This window comes from Perca flavescens, chromosome 4 (assembly GCF_004354835.1).
Source record: "Perca flavescens isolate YP-PL-M2 chromosome 4, PFLA_1.0, whole genome shotgun sequence".
Classification (NCBI taxonomy): Eukaryota; Metazoa; Chordata; class Actinopteri; order Perciformes; family Percidae; genus Perca; species Perca flavescens.
Window position 1 is genome coordinate 3,290,955 of NC_041334.1, and position 18,951 is coordinate 3,309,905.

Sequence of the window (18,951 nt, forward strand, 5' to 3'; positions counted from 1 at the left end):
GTTTTTCAATAAAAAATTTAAAAAAGTAGCAGTTTGACATAATTTTGGAGCATTTTTATCACCATATCTGTGTATAAAACATTTGAAAAGCTAAAGCAGATAATAAATAAATAACAATTAAAAGCTTAAAAGTCAAAGAAGTCTGCCGGGGACAGACTACAATAGTTAGATCTGAGGATAGCCTTTTAGTTATTTTGGTGCTCACATCGATTTTATTCGTCTTAAGTGCTGCCCAAAAACGGCTCGGTCGCTTACATTTGCATGTTTGAGTTCGGGTATTAAAGGTGTCCTGCCATACAAAACCGTTTTTACTTGCATTTTAAAAATATACAGGTCCATATGTGTTCGTGTTATGTTGTGAATGTGAAAATGAATTGTTACCTCCTCTTTCAGCTCTAGCCACTGAACAGAAATAAACGGAGAAATCAGGCCAATTACAAAAGCTGGTCAGTCTGACATCATGTTGCCTGAGCTCATTACTATTCATGAGCTCGCCCAGTTGGGCTGGGTTAAGGATACTGACAGCCAGGCTCTCATTGGCTAGCTGTTAGCCAATCAGAGTCAAACAGCTTAGCTTGTTGAATATTAATGAGAACTGGCAGAAATCTTCCTGCAGGCTTTCTATACCATGCTAGAATGGCTTGAAACAAGGTAAACAAGACATTTGTTGTTGAGTCCATGGTAGAACGTCAGACATCAGCACAAAGTCAGGAAATACGTGTGGCAGGGCACCTTTAAAATGACTCTCAGGAACAGTGACAACACTCATGGATCACCACCACAGCAGATTGTGTTCTTTACTTAACTTTAAAATAGTGTGCTTAACAATTCATCATTCAGAAAGCCCCTCTTAGAAGACTTAGATAAGTGTTTCGCAAATGGGGGCACTTTGGAGTACTGCAGGGGGTACGTGAGAATTTAGCAAAATGCAAAGTAGAAAAGATGTCATGCATAATTCCTGAAATAGTTACGGTATACTATAATAATGAATGAATAAAGTGATGGATTCTGAACATTTTAAATATAGGATTTCAATGTTTTTTCAGTTACAAGGTTGTTGTTTAGTAAATTTGTCACTGCCGACACTGTATCGTATCTCTTAATATAGACTTTTTTTCCCTTCAAAAAGCGTTTTGCAGTGGTCAGTGCGTAATGGGCTTATGAAAAACATAAAAAAGGGGGTATATTATTGTAAAAGAAATTGAGAAACTGACTTGAAATGGTGAGGTGAAATGACGATATACAATACAATATTATTGGTAATTAAACCACTGTGGTGATGTGAGACTTTTTATTTTGTAAGTCATAAATATTTGTATTCTTGTCTTCTAAGACAGAGCTCGGTACGTTCTGCTCTCTGTAGTCGCATGGTGGAAAAGCTACGTTCAAAAAGACAATTTGGGAATTCTCCAACTCCCCTGAAGTCACAGTGTGGCAACATTTTTCCCTTCTCCGTGAGTGAGTTAAAGGTAAAACACTGTGGGCTCCGACGGGGCTCCATGGTGCATTCACAATGACCTCGTTAAACTAATGGTGCATTCAATTGCACATCGTGAATTATAAGAAATACAATCTGTTTTCACCATTCTGCTATTCTGCTTATTGTGGCATTGCTGTCACTGCTGTAAACAAATGTTTTTAAAATTGTGACGCCCCTAGTATATAATGGAAACGTGTTGCGTGTTTATAATATAGATAATAATCCGGTGTGAGCACAGAGCAAGAGAGCAAGACAGACGGGTCTCTTAACATCAAACAAATGACAGACTGACAAGGCTGGTGAAAATGACGGAGTGACAGTGATGACAGCGGTGACAGTCCCACATTAAACAGCGTTGCTTATCGGAGACCCAGAGCATGACAGTGATAGAAAGAGAGTAACGGTGATGACTGAGAGACAGACGGTGACATTAAAAGAGAGAGACAGAGAGAGAGAGGGGCATTGATGATACGAAGACAGATGGTGACCGTGACAGAGAGACGATGGCAGACAGACAGAGACAGACTGTCGCGCCGCCTTCAGGTGTGAGGTGTGTGTCCTCGCAGCCAGGCTGTCAGCCACTGGAATCAGCCGCTCCAACTACAGATTGGCATCGTTGAGAGTCCGCCACCTCTGGTGACTCCGGCGAACCCATTTGTTGTTCCGCTGCTACTGACGTGTTGGTTGATTGAGTGACTGCGATAGAGACAGAGCGCACTTAAGTCCCGCCCCCCCTTCCCCCCCTCTCCAACTACATGAGCCCAGTCTCTGTGTAACGTAGAGTTTTTCCAGTGTCTCTACGACGTGTAACGTTAGACAGCCAATCACAAATGTACTAGATGTTGATAGAAGCATGCTGCGTGCTTATTGGCTCGCTGACTCTAATGAGATTTACTCCTTAGGTATTGACATTGGGGGGATTTGACTGGATTTATAAACTATCAGACCAACAGTTGCAACAACATTGGAACACTATATATAGAGACGGTGGGTGACAAACAGAGAGAGTGACTGTCATGAGGCCTCGAGGAACCTGACCGTGACTCGGTCATGGAGTTGGCGTTGTCCTCAAAGTTGATACACCACATACTGAAGGAGAAATAAACTGCTGGGACCTCAGATGGACGGACACAAAGACACAAAGGGCCCTATCTTGCACCCCACGCAGCGCAGAGCCCGACGCAAGTGTCTGCTAGTTTAAGACCAACGCGGTGTCAGTTTCCTGTCCAGCAGCCGCGTCGTTTTACGTAACAAATGCACCTGCGCCCATCTGTGCGCCCATGGGCGTGCTGGTCTTACAGGGAGGTGTGTTCAGGTGCATTCTGGGCGTATTGTTATCTTGAGGCAGCGGGAAGTGATCGCGCCATTGACCAACAAAAACCTGGTCTAAAGTCAATAACGCAGCATTTCATTGTTATTTTAACAGCAAATTAGTAAAATGCTCCTAGGCTCGTGTACAGCGCGCACACACTATGCTTGTTACACACACAGGGACACACAGCAGCAGCACACAAACATGCAGAAGATTACAAATAAAAATATTACGGTGCAAATCCTCCATCATAACAGCAATGCTCCAAGGTCCAAACGCGCCTGGCTTTTAAAGGGAATGGGAGATGATCTCTGATTGGTTGATTGCATGTTACGCCCAAAACACACCTCTGATTAATGAAGACACTAAGTACAACCCTTTAGGACCATCCGCCCGGCGCATGGACCCTTTTTTTCCGCTGTGAAACTAACAAAAGTGGATTTGGACACGCTCTAAACGCACCCATGTCATGCGCTTCACGCCGTGCGCCTAGATCGTTAAAATAGGGCCCAAAAGAGACTTAATGAAAACACAAAAAGACAGAACCGATTGAGAGCTAAGCGCAGACTGCAGTCGCGGCCCAAAGTCACCTCTTGACAGACTTGTGTGTCAGAACAGGACACCAGCTCAGACGAGTGAAAGTGCTGGTTTGCCTTTGGGCTGGAGTCGTATCTTATACTTCCTGCTGAGTAATTAACATTCATATTTTATACGTGAGAAGTTTGCGGTTACTCACAATAATGGTATCAGAAATATAGACCTCCAAAACATTATTTGCAATATGCAAATGAAGCATTGAAGTTTAAAAAATCTTCAGAATAGTCTTTTTTTTTTAACTTTAAATTGACCTCAAACTGCAGCATTGCATTTCTTTAAATGTAACCTGGCAAACACCTCTGTAGTCCAACACGGAGAGAAAAACCTCTCAGCCCTTTAAGGTGCTGAACTCTGTATATCCATATTTTTCAGATGACATTTTATAGACCAAACACCTAATCGATATATAACAATGTGCATCTTATCTTAAGTGAAATCTGAATATTTAAAATATTTCTCCTGTACATAGTGACTTACAGTGACTGTCTGTTGTTTTCTGGGTTCATCGTTGCAGTTGTGGGTGTGTGTGTGTGTGTGTGTGTGTGTGTGTGTGTGCGTGCGTGTGTGTGTGTGTGTGTGTGTGTGTGTGTGAATGTGTGCATGCGTGTGTGTGCGTGCATGGTTTGTGTGTATGTGTGCGTGCATGTGTGAGTTTGTGTGAGTGTGTGTGCGTGTGTGTGTGAATGTGTGGTTTGCGTGTGTGCATGCGTGCGTGTGAGTGTGTGTGTGCGTGCATGTGTGTGTTTGCGTGTGTGAATGTGTGTGTGCGCATGTGTGTGTGAGAGTGTGTTTTGTGTGTGTGTGTGTGTGGGTGCGTGTGCATGCGTGTGTGGTTTTTGTGTGTGTGTGTTAACTATGCTGAAAAATGATAAAGTGATTTTTTTCACTTTCAATCCCATATCTCACGGCGATTTTACACTTGAAGTACATTTGATTGACTGATTGATTGATTGATTGATTGGATTCAGAAACCAAACTCTGACGTTGCAGCTGTGTGTTCGATGCTCCACAGATTTCGGTACAGCGTCTCATCTTTTTCTTCTTCTCTCTCTCTCTCTCTCTCTCTCTCTCTCTGCAGTGATCTGCAACTTCCGGGGCTCCGTGACTCAGGGTCTGGCTCTGGAGGTGGGAGAGACGGTTCAGATTCTGGAGAAATGTGAAGGTAAGTCTTCTACCTGATGAATGACTTGATGAGATACAGTGTGGGGGGGGGGTGGATGTGTGACGCGGTAATAATAATGTCCTTGATCATTGTTATGACAGAACTGGGACATCACTAAAGCATCAGTAATCACTGAAAACATCCTCCGGGGTTAGAGAGAACTGCAGTGCCTTTAACAACAAGTCATCCAAACCATACCACGATATGGAGTTTTCATTCCTACCCTCTAACAAATAAATCTAGATAATGGAAGCACATTACCCGGACTATGCCCCGTAATTAAAAAACATAAATAATATGTGCAGCTACACAAAAATACAGAATATTTTTTGTTTGACCGATTATATTAAATTAAATTAAATCTCATACGAAGCTGCACAGTTAGTAAACTTCTACAAATGTTAAAGCTTTAAAAAGGTTAAAACAAGCAACAAAAACAACAGATAAAGCAACAGAAACATCGGAAAAAGGGTCATAAATGTCAAAAAAAGCAACAAAAATGAGACAGGATAAAGTCTAGAGACCAGCATTAAATATGGACAATATAGACATAGTAATATAAAAACTATAGCAGTGCAAGGATAAATAAAAAAAAAAAAAAAAAACAGCATTAAATACAGGCATTATAAGGGAATAAAGTAGACAGTAGGATAGACACACATCAACAGTCAACTACTACAGCCACTAGAGGGCGCCGCCACTATCAACATAAATATGAGTCGTAATTGCTGATTGAACAAACAACTTATGGGAGTGCCTCGCCTTAAAAGTTTTAAACATCTGCACACGTAACGTGAGAATGGAGATCAGGAGGGAAGTCACGTCGAAGGGAAAATATGGACCTTGAGTGTAGACCAGTTGGGAGTGAGTGGTTACCAGTAGCATTCTGCACAGATGAATTATCATGTCATCAATCGGACTGAGGCTACATTTACATTTCTACATTTAGGTTTAAAAATTTATATATTTTGCTACGTTTCCCCCTCTCATTCCCCCCTGCTCTGGTGTTTCCCCTCTCATTCCCCCTGCTCTGGTGTTTCCCCCCTCTCATTCCCCCTCTCATTCCCCCTGCTCTGGCGTTTCACCCCTCTCATTCCCCCTGCTCTGGTGTTTCCCCCTCTCATTCCCCCTGCTCGGGTCTTTCCCCATCTCATTCCCCCTGCTCTGGCCTTTCCCCTTTTCATTCCCCCTGCTCTGGCTTTTCACCCCTCTCATTCCCCCTGCTCTGGCGTTTCCCCCTGCTCTGGTGTTTCCCCTGCTCTGGTGTTTCCCCCTGTCATTCCCCCTGCTCTGGTCTTTCCCCGTCTCATTCCCCCTGCTCTGGCGTTTCACCCCTCTCATTCCCCCTGCTCTGGCCTTTCCCCTCTCATTCCCCTGCTCTGGCGTTTCACCCCTCTCATTCCCCCTGCTCTGGCCTTTCCCCTTCTCATTCCCCCTGCTCTGGCGTTTCACCCCTCTCATTCCCCCTGCTCTGGCGTTTCCCCCTGCTCTGGTGTTTCCCCTGCTCTGATGTTTCCCCATGTCATTCCCCCTGCTCCGGTGTTTACCCCTCTCATTCCCCTTGCTCTGGCGTTTCACCCCTCTCATTCCCCCTGCTCTGGTCTTTCCCCGTCTCATTCCCACTGCTCTGGCGTTTCCAAACGGAGACCTTTGGCAACACTGACGCCAACGTTTCTCCTCATGATTGGGTCTTATCGGTCATGACGTCTTCGTTCTCTGACACTAATAAGCTACTAACGTTACCATGGCAACTACCAGCAGCGGGCAGAGTCTCCACGCTGCCTCCTGTTTATGCCCAGTACACCAGGATGTTGATGACATATTTTGGTTTGGGTGTTGTTAGTTTAAAAACACTTGTGTGCACGGAGATTGCTTTTGGCTCAAAACTCTGCTCAGCCTGAAACTACATTATGGTTTTATCAGTTTTAAACTGCCGTCCAACAGAATGGAATCCTGAACAAGAAAAGGGGGAAGAGAAATCCTTTGGATCTGTTGTTATGAATTGCTTCCTGCTTTGTAAAATTATTCTTCACATTCAGAGAGAAGCTTTAACCTGTTCGCTGACTCTCAAATTGATGAGCTTTAAGAACTCTGCTCTCGAGAACCTTTAATCAGATTTTGTCCGTAATCAGACGACTATAGTGTGAATGTGAATAACTGTAATTACAGGTATTCTTCTGTTGAGCATTTAAATCTCTGTTCAGCGGGATTACTTCTCTGTTGTTGGGCTGATGCATTTACAGAACCAAAAAAAGAAGCCTGACATTGTTGGATGAGTTTTCAGGGGCGCCATGTTACTACAACATTACGGAGATCTACAATATTACGGAGCTAACGTTACGTACCGTGTAAAGTTAGTACACGGGGGAGTGACAGGCTGCGGCTGGAAATCGGAAGAAGGATGGGAAATAGTTTTAACATGACTTTAAAATCGACATCCACCGAGCCAAAAGTGCTTATGTTAACATTAGTTAGCTCCTTCATGTTTTCTAACTGTGTCGCGAGGTATAGTAACGTTAGCTTAGCTTTGAGCTTCATGGAGAAAGCTAAAGTTAATGTTAGCTGCCCAATAGCTGTCAGAGTTAGCTTCGACATCATATATCACCTTCTAACAGCTGGATTCTCAGTAACGTGACAATCTGCAAGAAACAGGTTGCTTATAAATCACTAAAATAGTTATTATTATTATTAATGCAGTTAGCATCGTTTGTTACTTACCTAGTATATGACAAATGGTTTCGGCTGTGCTTTCTAACATGATGTCATTGTGCTAACCGATCACAGTTAGCCTTTACAACAGAGCCGCTTCAATACACTTGTTAGATAATGTAGATTTGTGTTTGTCGCTATGAGCTTGTGGTGGAAAATAATGTAAACAAAGTTGCGTGCAGGTCCCCTCAAGGCCAGGCCGATGTTAGAAGTCCCTCTAGTGGACAGAACGTGTAACAACAACCACATGCTTGTAGTGACATTGACAGTGGATAAGCCTGAGTAGTGTAGTACATATTATTTAACAGGCTGCAATTGAGCATTAAATATTCAAATATTATTTGAATATTTAAGAAAATATCAAATGGAATTTGAATGGTATTATAGAGTAGTGTAGCCTTATCTTAAATGTAAACTGAAACTAGTCAAGTACTTTAGGAATACTGGTTGTACCGTTTGCTTCAGCTTGTCTGAAAAGGAGAGTAGTCAGAGCTGCAGTATTGTAGCTCTTTGCTCCACTCCATTTCCTCCAGATTCTCACAAAAAAGCTTCCACATTAATGCTGCCGCGGCTGTGTTGTTGCACAATTACTGTACACACAGTAAAAACAAAAGTGACACTCGTTTCTGCAACCACTGTTCTCTGGAATAATGAGTGCAGAAAGCCTGTGATAGCTTAGCGCAGGCCTGGACGACAGCTCAAGTTATTAGCCGATGTCACTCCCATTTCTATTCCTAGTTGGACCCCCAGAAATTAGCGACTCGATCCGGATGTGTCTGAAGCCAAGGAAGTGTTGTCTTTTGCAGATAATGAGTGAGTATGTGCTTCATTAGGCACAGCTGGGCAGTCGATCCAGCGCCAGAGGCTGATTGGGCCTTCCTTCACCCGGGGAGGGGGAGATGCCATGAGAGAGAGAGAGAGAGAGAGAGAGAGAGAAATGTTCAGTTGATGGAAAACTCAAGGTTCAAGGTTTTTCTTTTGTAATTTGCAGTGTTTTTTAGCAGTGGGGAAAGGTTCCTCTCAAACCTACTATTTTATCTTTCCTTTCCACTTCCCCACTTCCACTCTTCTAGATTTTTTTTTTCTTTTCTCTTTTTGTCTGCGTGTATTGACTGGTCCCTTAGGATGTGCGCCGGGATTTGAAGCAAATTAAACACAGCAGCCAAAACGGTGGACTTTGCAACTCCCGTGTTTGTCACGTGACGCCTTCTGGCATTCGGTCTGATAACATTTGGACAGTGTAGAAGAGCCGCACAATTAACTCATTTATTTCCCTTTCAAGTTAGGGGAGCGCTAAGTTTCCCTATCGGGATTAATAAAGTTTTTTCAATTCAATTCAATTCAACCAGTAGTAGCCGGCTCGGCTGGAGGAAGCCTCTAGTAAGTAAGTTTATTTATACAGCACTTATCTCAGACAGTCAAAAAAAGAGTCACAGGCCAAATAAATTCATACATTAAAACCCATCGATACCATTAAAAATCACAATAAATCACAATAAATTGCAATAAATCACAATAAATTACAATAAATGACAAAGTAAAGGAACATAAAAATACATAGTAATACAGTCAACAATGTGGCTAATTGAACGCCTGACTAGAAAAGATGCACCTTTAGCTGCTTTTTTAAATCATCAACAGATGCCCTAAAATCATGAGGCAAAGTGCTCTACAGTCTAGGAGCCACAGTTTCGAAAGCTCCGTCACCTTTAGTTTTCAGCTTTTGGGCGCCTGCTTTATTATGGGCCGCACGCTGCGAAAGTAGTGCCGATTATGCGGGTCATTTTTGGCTCTGTGATGGCTAACGTGCGCCACCGATCAACTTTCATAGGAAGGAACGGGGCTCCGCCTCGAACGCTGTATCCAGTCCTTATAATACACCAGCCGCACATCAAACCTTGGGTTAACGTCCCGGCATCCAATCAGCATCTAATTTGCCCTCGTTATGAAATGCATCCCCCTCCGGCGAGGGACATGGACTATTATCTGAGCCCCTGTGGCACAGGCTGGCACCACAGTGATTATCTGGGCAAGCCGGGGCTAACTTTTGTCCAAGGTCCCTGTGGCAATTCCAAGATTCCCCCAGCTTCTGTCTTTATCCGAACATGCAAATACATTTTTAGAAAATACCCCCCACACAAATAAACAATGGTTGGCGAGTAAAGCACAGAACAGATATTTATGAGAGAATGTATTTTTTGGTAGTATTTATATAATGTTTCTTCCCAATGGATATTGTGTGTGTGTGAGTTCTTGTTTAACTATATTCATGGGGTCCAAAATCCGGGAGTCCTGTATACTTGTGGGGTCCCGCCAGCTTTGTGGGGCCAAAATGCTGGACCCCACAAGTAGGGGTGCACCGATCCGATATTTGGATCGGGTATCGGCCCCGACATTGACAAAACAGCTGGGGCCGATCCAGTTATTTTTATTTTTTTTCACTCCGTTGCAGCACCGGGGCCCCTGTTAACTGCGTAGCCTTTTCACTCATGGTAGTAACTTCATAACACAACAATTAATAACCCACAACTAACTCTCTTTAAAAGGATAAAACACCATAGAATATAACAATTTGAGACAAACCGTTTCTAACACTAATAATTTTACATTTACAAATGTAGCTACACCGCCGAAAGGCATGCTGGGTAACATTACAGCTGCTAGCCTAGCTAGCCAGGTAGCATAACAGTCTGTTAATCTGGGAGAGGCTCCGGTCGCTACTGCACATTCAAGAACCGAGAAGAAAGTTAGCTCGAGGATGAAGAAAGAGCGGAGATACACCAGAACAACGTGTGCTCAAGAGAGGAGCCGTCTGTTGTTCCCAAGTTTTTTGTTTCTAACAAATCGGACATAATTTAGCCACTGTTGTTGCCCGTCGCTCTAACGTTACTCGGCCGTGCTAACGTTAAAGACGTGTCACTTCAAGCATGCAGCGGAGCAACATTATGAACGCAATCCACCTCCGGTCCCGCTACAGACTGTTGAGAAAGACGGGTGATTAAATGATTAAAAACTCTGGATTTAAGATGTCTCGCCTCGCTTTAATACGTCCGCCAACCTGCTAACGTTATTCAAACAGCAAAGGAGGCTGACAGCGGAGCTCCGTTCAGTCGCCCACTACAACCACACTACAACAACCTCACTTACCTGTGGACAAGGTAGTGGTTATACAACTAGCTTACAACTATTTGGTTTTGAAAGGGAAACAATGTTAAAGTTGTTTGTATGTGTATTAATTTGATTTGAGTTTATTTTACTACTTTGGAGTTTGCACAATACAAATAGTTTAGCTTCTGTAACTGTTTCATGGATTCCCCTTCATATAAAGTTATTGTATAATGTTGTGGAGCCAAACCCTTTAATCATAAAAGCTTTTAGTAAATATGATGACATTAACATGTTTTTGAGATATTCTATGTATTCCTGACAGTAGAATAAGCCATTATAAACCTATATAAAGGTGGCCCATTATTATTTATTTAAATTTATTTTAAGAAGTTTGCTTACATTATATTTTCGATTTGAATGCACAGTTGTTTTTTTAAATAAGAAATAAATAAGAATTCAATACATTACATCTATGTTATTTTGTCTTAGTTAGGAAAGTAATGTTTAGTTAGGAAGGTCTGGTGCCTTTACTCTCTTCTATATGGTGATTTGAATGCACAGTTGTTTTTTTAAATAATAAATAAATAAGAATTCAATACATTACATCTATGTTATTTTGTCTTAGTTAGGAAAGTAATGTTTAGTTAGGAAGGTCTGGTGCCTTTACTCTCTTCTATATGGTGGAAGGAAGGTATAAGGTGGAAGGTATACAGTTTATTATTAATTCAGCAACAGTATCGGATCGGTATCGGGTATCAACAGATACACAAAGCCCTGGCATCTGTATCGGTATCGGGACTGAAAAAGTCGGATCGGTGCATCCCTACCCACAAGTTTAAAGGACTGTTTGAGGATTAAGACTTGGTTTTAGGATTAGGGTTAGAATTAGGTTATGGTTAGGGTGAGGGTAAGGGTTAAGGTTAGGCATTTAGTTGGGATGGTTAAGGTTAGGGTAAGGGCCTAGGGAATGCATTATGTAAATGACGGGTCCCCACAAAGATAATGCCACACATAATGTGTGTGTGTGTGTGTGTGTGTGTGTGTGTGTGTGTGTGTGTGTGTGTGTGTGTGTGTGTGTGTGTGTCTTATCGTTGCCAGTTCAGCTGCTGCAGAAATACTGCAGTGCTTTTATCCATAAAAGTACACAGAGTGTTCAAGATGCTCAGAAAATCTTCCTTAAAATTGGCTCCCCTGCCCTCTTGCACTGTGGCTGGCACTTCTCTGCCTGCACTAATGCAAAATGATCCTCCGCAGACAGGAACTCTATGACTATAATGACAGTGATATGGAGATGGCAGCCAGGCTGCAGGAATGCAATCCCCCCAAGTTCCATTCCTGGAATATAGATTACAGTCATCACACTTGAGAAGACATTAGACTTCGATTAAGAGCGTAGCAGCCATTTAAAGGATGAGATTTTGACTCTTAGTGCTGTCAGCATTACTGAATAGCCCATAGTCAACTCTAAGAACAGCCTCTCATTATTTTGGAGAGGCTTTCCAGCTGTAACAAATCTTCTATTGCAAGCTGCTGCTGCTGCTGCTGCTGCTGTGGATGTCCAGGAGAGAGCTGGCTGTCGGCAAATAACAGCTGAATATGAATCAACCAGGCTGTGAAGAGAGAACCTGATATTAGATAGCGATGTGGCAACAAGTCCTCCAAACCATACAACGATATGGGCCAAATACGGCCCCTCACACATTTTGATCCAGCTCACGAATCAACTGAGGTTCACAAAGAATTGTGGCCCACCTAGTTGTGCGCTGGACCAAAAAGACAATAAATTGTTTTTCAAAATGTAATTACACTTCCAGGAGAATTTTGGCAGATTTGCTGACTTTGTCACATTTAGAAATTCCCACACAAATGGTCAGTTAGGCCTGTGAAACGGGAGCGTGCCTATGTTCCCACAGCCCTATGTTCCCACATTTCTAAGATTTTTTCAAAATTAGGCCCTATGTTCCCACATTTCCTTTTTCATAAATTTGTATCAGATTTTATCCCCCTTTCTCCCAATTTGGTAGCCAATTACACCTACACCTATTATCCAGTAGCAATGGACTACAGATAGAATGTAACCCTTACCCTAACATAGGGCCTAATTTAATGTGGGAACATAGGGCCTAATTTTCAGTGAAAAACAAAAAAAATCTTAGAAATGTGGGACCATAGGGCTGTGGGAACATTGGGCTGTGAGAACATAGGGCTGTGGGAACATAGGGCTGTGGGAACATAGGGCTGTGGGAACATAGGGCTGTGGGACCATTGGGCTGTGGGACCATTGGGCTGTGGGAACATAGGGCTGTGGGACCATTGGGCTGTGGGAACATAGGGCTGTGGGACCATAGGGCTGTGGGAACATAGGGCTGTGGGACCATTGGGCTGTGGGAACCATAGGGCTGTGGGAACATAGGGCTGTGGGAACATAGGGCTGTGGGAACATAGGGCTGTGGGACCATTGGGCTGTGGGAACCATAGCGCTGTGGGACCATAGGGCTGTGGGAACATAGGGCTGTGGGAACATAGGGCTGACCCCTGTGAAACAGTTTAGCTTGATCTGCTAACTCTTTGATGTTACTTTTTTCAGGCTTTATGTCGACCAAACTGTAATTGAGAAAGCTTTATAAGACATGCAATGTATCTGGACACAGTACACTACATGAGACAAATCTAGCTCAGTTTTAATAGACCTGGCATAAAACAAATCAAAAAATCTCTTCTTTTTTCTGCCAATTGAATTCTGCCGGAATAAAAAAAAGTTCTCCGGATTCTTGGGCATTTTGGCGCTGTGTGTTCTTTATTTGTTGCTCTAACAACCAATAAAGTAACCATGGTGATTGTTAGTGATCTTTTTTCCCTCGGCCTGGTTCTTTATTAATGTTTGCACAGAGTACTGATTGGGCACTTATCAATAATACATGTGGCAGTGTTGTGTGATGTGACTGTCGGTGGCTCAGCTGCAGTTATAACCAAAACTAAAATGAAAAAATCACCCTCCTGGAGACTACAACTGCATCAACAAGACATTCTTATTTCACAGAGGAGCTCGCAGTGGGCTCTACCGGGATCTGAAGCGTCGTTAAGACTCATATTTGGCTGATTTGATCGCTCGGGAGGAAATCTGCATCTATTGAATAATGGCGTGTTCATAATGAGTTCAGCATGAACCTGCGTTAACTCGACAGAAGTGGCTCCTCCAGTCCTGCCTTCTACTCACAGATGATTCACACAGATTATTATTGTGAATTTGATAGCGGTGCAAAATGATTATTCTAATAACCGCTTAGTGAGCCGCTTGGATACAGGAGGCGAGATGATTACTCTTCTTCAGAGAAACGCCGTGTGACAACAGACAAATTAAGCACATTCATGCACCAAACACACACAGACACACCTGCTCCCTCATCTTAGATCTCATTAATTTAGAATAACCACACACACACACACACACACACACACACACACACACACACACACACACACAAATTAATGGTTTTTTTACAATAGCAATAATAATAATCTTTATTTAGAGAGCACTTTTCAAAATCCACATTACAAAAGCAGCAAAATAAAACAGACCAGTCCAGGTTTTTAAAACTAAAACAAAGTAAAAACTATTTGCCATAACATTTTTGTTTTTTTTACATAAATATAAGGTAGTTTAAAGGAACTCCAATCTCAAATACAATCAGTAAAGGCTCTTCGATAAAAGTTAGGGACTTAAAGGGTGTTTGGTGTTTTAACCCCCCAACGTCCCCCTTCTAGCCCCGCCTCTGCTTATAGAAGGAATCTCACCTAAAGAAATTATAAAAGTCCTTAAAATCTACACATTAAACACAAGTAGGCATGTAAATGAATACGGTACCAGGAGGTCAGAGATATACGAGGGAGTGAAGTGCCTTAAAAGTGATCAGTAAAATCTATTCTAAAACATTCTGAGAGCCACAGTAAAGAGGCTAAAACAGGAGCGATGTGATCACGTCACTTGTTTCTGCTGTACAGTCCGGAGTCAATTCCTAGATTTATTTTGGGTCAATTAAAGAGTAAAGAGTAAAGAGGCTGTTGCAATAATCCAGGCGCGATGAAATGAAGGCATCTAAATTGGTCTCTGTGTGTGTGAAGATGAATTGTATTTTTGAAATTTTTCTAAGATGATGAAAGCATGATTGCGCCAGTTTTGTGGTGTGCCCGCTCAAAACTTAAGTTACGCCAAGATTCCTTGATTCCAAGATGTTTTGTAATCTCCTGTGGTTTTGGTATCTCTTACAGATACAGTAAACCCACTCAACTACACACACGTCCTGATTTCAACCCTTTACAAATAGTCCCAGACACTGCTGGTCCAACCTGTCTGATTTCCATATAGATGAGAGGCTGGGGAGTAAACAGGGCCATCTTAACGAGGGTGATAAATGCATCTTGATTGGTTATTATTTAACCATCCAATTAAGCCTGCATCTCCATATTCATATCAGATCACGGAGGACTGCTGAGAAATGAATCACACGATTTGGCAAGAAGATAAGACAAAAGTTAACACTAAGGCTGATGCAGCGTTAATGGTACTTGTCCACTTGCAGCGTCATTTCCTCGCTTCCCATTCATTGTCTATGTGAGCAGTCAGTTAAGGGAGAACCCCATAGAGAGTCCATGAAAGCATCGGAACAAAATATTTCAGCAACGTTTTGATGGATTGGAAATACTTCGGTACGTGGCAAGTGAATTCATATGAAGTAACATTTATCCACGAACAAACAGATTTCTCTTGGCACAGATACCAGAAGACTTCCAACTTTCAGACAGGCTGCTCACGTCACATCTACGTCATCAAGCTCAGTTTGAGGCTGCGCAGTAACGCTCAGCCAGCACCGGAAAAGTGCTTCTAATTGACGTCACTGGTCTCCGTCGAAGTCTATGCCGTCGATGTGTCCATTTCTTGTACTGTCTATGGTTTTGAGTGGTCATTGACGAGAAATTGATAACTGCAAGTGGCGACACATCAAGAATCCAACGCATGGAGCATTTGACTAAGTATTTAATTAGGAATTGCTCATGTTCATTCATCAGGGAAATTAATTATTGAAGTATTATTCTATGATCTTTTAGGAAACATTTTCCTACAGAACTGTCTTAAAAACGTGTTTGTTACGCATCACAAGATGGAGATTTTGGCGATTTAGATAAAGTCACCTATGATAAAAGTATAACAGCTTGGCTTCCTAGCTGTGCACACAGTGGCAGTCAAAGTAATAACAGGCATCATTTTTATATAAATAAATGTCTCTTTTGCTTCAATCTGTCACAGAAAGACCTCACAGAGCCGTATATTTCCAAGAGCCGGAGACACAATCATTTTTATTTCCACTTGGATGCAGACAAATGATGTCCCCACAGTCTGAAAGGATGTTAGGAAGCTCCCCTGTACATATTTAGTCCCTGGATACGAGTCATTTTCAGCTGTCAAGGCTTGCTTCGAAGTTGAGCCAATTTTTGTGACAGCTTTCTACTCCGCGGAGGCATCTGATGAATGTCCGTCCATGTGGAAAGAACCGCTGTGCTCTCTAGAACTTGCAGGAGGATGGGGATCACACACACACACACACACACACACACACACACACACACACACACACACACACACACACACACACACACACACACACACACACACACACACTCACATACGTATGTTCTTTAGGTCACACAGGGTTAAGGGTAGTAGTGTGAATGTCCCTGAATGTCACGGACCTGGTCCCGTCTCTGGACATCAAACTACAGGGCTGTAGTGCTTGAGTCCCGACTCAAGACGTTTTTCTGTTGTCTCGGACTTGTCTTGGACTCGTTGGTTATGCTGTCCTCACTAAAGGTTGTTGCAGGCAACATATTCTTCAGCTATACAGCTAGCTTAACATTATATTCCCCATGAACAGGCAGGTTGTTGTGTTGGGCAGGATTTAATTAAAGGTGCCCTGTCACATGTATTTCATGACTTTGTGGTAATGTCTGAAGTTCTACCATGGACTCTGTAACATTTTTTTTGTGGAAAAAATGCCTTGGTTACCTTGTTTCAAGCCATTTGAGCGAGCTAATGAATAGTAGTGAGCTCAGGCAATATGATGTCAGACTGACCAGCTTTTGTGATTGGCCTGATTTCTCCGCTTATTCTTTTCAGTGGCTAGAGCTGAGAGAGGAGGTAGCAGTTCATTTTCACATTCACCACATAACACAAACACATATGGACCTAACATATTTCAAAAAATGCAAGTAAAAAACGGTTTTGTATGGCAAGGCACCTTTTAAGGAAAATATCACTTGTTTTTGTACAACTGCGAAAAAGAACACAAAAATACGAACACAGTATCTTTGCAAGTACCAAATATCTCTTGTACATTAGTAGAGAATTATTGATATAAATCAAAATAAACAGGTGCTTAAAATGATGTTTTGTAATCTGTAAATATCATTTAACACAAGCACCAATGCTTTAACGACCAAAGATTGAATAAATCCATATGTAGTTGACAATAAACTAAACATCCTGAAACATACTGTACTCAAACCAAATAAATATTAACATAAACATGTTAATATAACTGTAAATAGTGGATAACTTACGGATGAAGCCGGTTTTTGGACTTCAAGGCACAGGATTAAGTGGATTCGTACACTTTGATGCTCCCTCTATGAAGCCATTGGAAAAAGGCACTTTCTAAACATCACTTCCTCCCCCTATTCTCATTAACTGTTACCTCACTTCCTCTTTGGTGCAGCTACTTACAATCACCAGTAGGGGGTGGAAAAGGACCAGAAACCACTACACTAATTCCATTACATTGGTATTTGGACTCGGACTTGTGTCAGACTCGCCAAATATTCTAGTTGGTCTCGACCGTGTCCAGCACTATTATGCTTTTTTTCATTGCATTGGTTCTTTAGTATATGCCTGGCTGCGTCACATGCTTCAATCATCAGGCATCAATCAGTTCCATTTTGGCTCAGACACAATGTCAACGAGCGCTATGGATTCTTCAGGACAAGTGATAAGTTCGAGAATGTGAACACGTCAGTTTTTTAGTGACACCAGTGTTGCTTGACACCATTTGTTAAATTATCCATCGGCAGTCCAGAATGTTCTCATTACACCAGAATAAAAACACTCAACATCTAATATTTAAATTTGCACTTCAGCTTCGTGTGACATTGAAAGTGAAATTGTTACACCTAAAGTTTTCTCGCTTTGCCAGACCCTCCTCCAAGGCGCCGCGGAGGAGGGTCTGGCTAGTCCACACAGCATTCCTGGATGGGAGAAAACCGTGCTGTGGTTTATGGACATTTCAATAAACCAGAACCAATCAAAATCGTCTTGGGCGGCGCTAAGCTCAGCACAGTGCCTCTGCAAAATAGCCTCGGGAAGGAACTTGTTTTGGTGGAACGCGTGTATGTTCAAAAGTAGTTTTAGTCGTGCGAGAGAAAACTCCGATTGGACAGATAGTCTAGCTAGCTGTCTAGATTTACCCTGCAGAGATCTGAGGAGCAGTTAACCATAGTCCTCACAAATCCACCGGAGGTTAGAACGACAACACAAAGAAAGAGGAAGGAAACGGACATCAGCGAAAAAAGACATGCATCCGGCGGAATTTCATGCGGCACCGGAGCAATCCCGGAAGTGGAACGTTGTGGATATAGACTATACCTAAAGTAAATAACGTGGCCTAATTTATAGATAAGATAAGATATACTTTATTGTCCCCGAAGGGAAATTTGTTTTGGACTCTGTCCGTTCCGCAGCTTTACAAAGACAACACAAAATACAGAAAGTAAGCATCTCTCAACACATCCTCTCATGCTACACAAACCATGTTCTCAAATACATTAGACGGGTACCTATAGAGTAAGCGCATTAACTCCTCCTTTCAGTGGCAGTTTTTAATTGAACAACCCTGTCGGCTGAATTTTCCGCAATGAGATATTGCACAACTAACATATTGCCCAACCCCAATAGCCTACGTATTACACAAATGACACAATGCACTGACACAATGCAATTTAATCCTTTCTTTCTCTGTCTTGACTGTCTCTCATTTGGACTTGGTCTCGAATTGGACTCAAACCTCTTCGGACTCGGTCTTGACTCGGTCCCGACTAGTCCTGGTTTTGCACTTGTCTCGGACTCGAACAAAGGTGGGCTTGACTACAGCCTTGTCTTCAATGTCCATCGCAAATAAATATCTCTAAATACGCTTAGAAATCATGAAAAAGTCATTACATTACAACTCCATAAGCCATTGCCAAGTTTTCTTCCGTATCAAAGTGATGAGTGATAGTTCATTCTGCATTACCATTTTCCAGTGCATGGTGTAATGTCAGGTTCAGTGTTCTTTTTCTTCCGATGTGAGGCAGGCGTTGGTTTCCATTCCACCGCTATGGTCCTGTTAAGAAGAGTTCATTTTTATTTGACTTGCCAATAAAGATCTCGTTAAAAATGTTCAAGCCATGACTCATAACTCTTCATTTGGATCTCAACAGGGGTGATTCTAGGATCAGACCTTTAGGGGGGCTCAGCCCCGAATGAGAATGTGACAC

At 42.3% G+C, this 18,951-nt stretch overlaps 1 protein-coding gene across 1 annotated transcript in view; it reads left to right on the plus strand.

Moving 5' to 3' along the window:
- Positions 1-18,951, plus strand: part of dock3 (dedicator of cytokinesis 3) — a 267,193-nt gene that overhangs the window by 107,882 nt on the left and 140,360 nt on the right. The window contains exon 3 of the mRNA XM_028577073.1: positions 4,468-4,551. Within this exon, the coding sequence (XP_028432874.1) occupies positions 4,468-4,551 (84 nt within the window). The remainder of the gene's footprint in view (positions 1-4,467; positions 4,552-18,951) is intronic.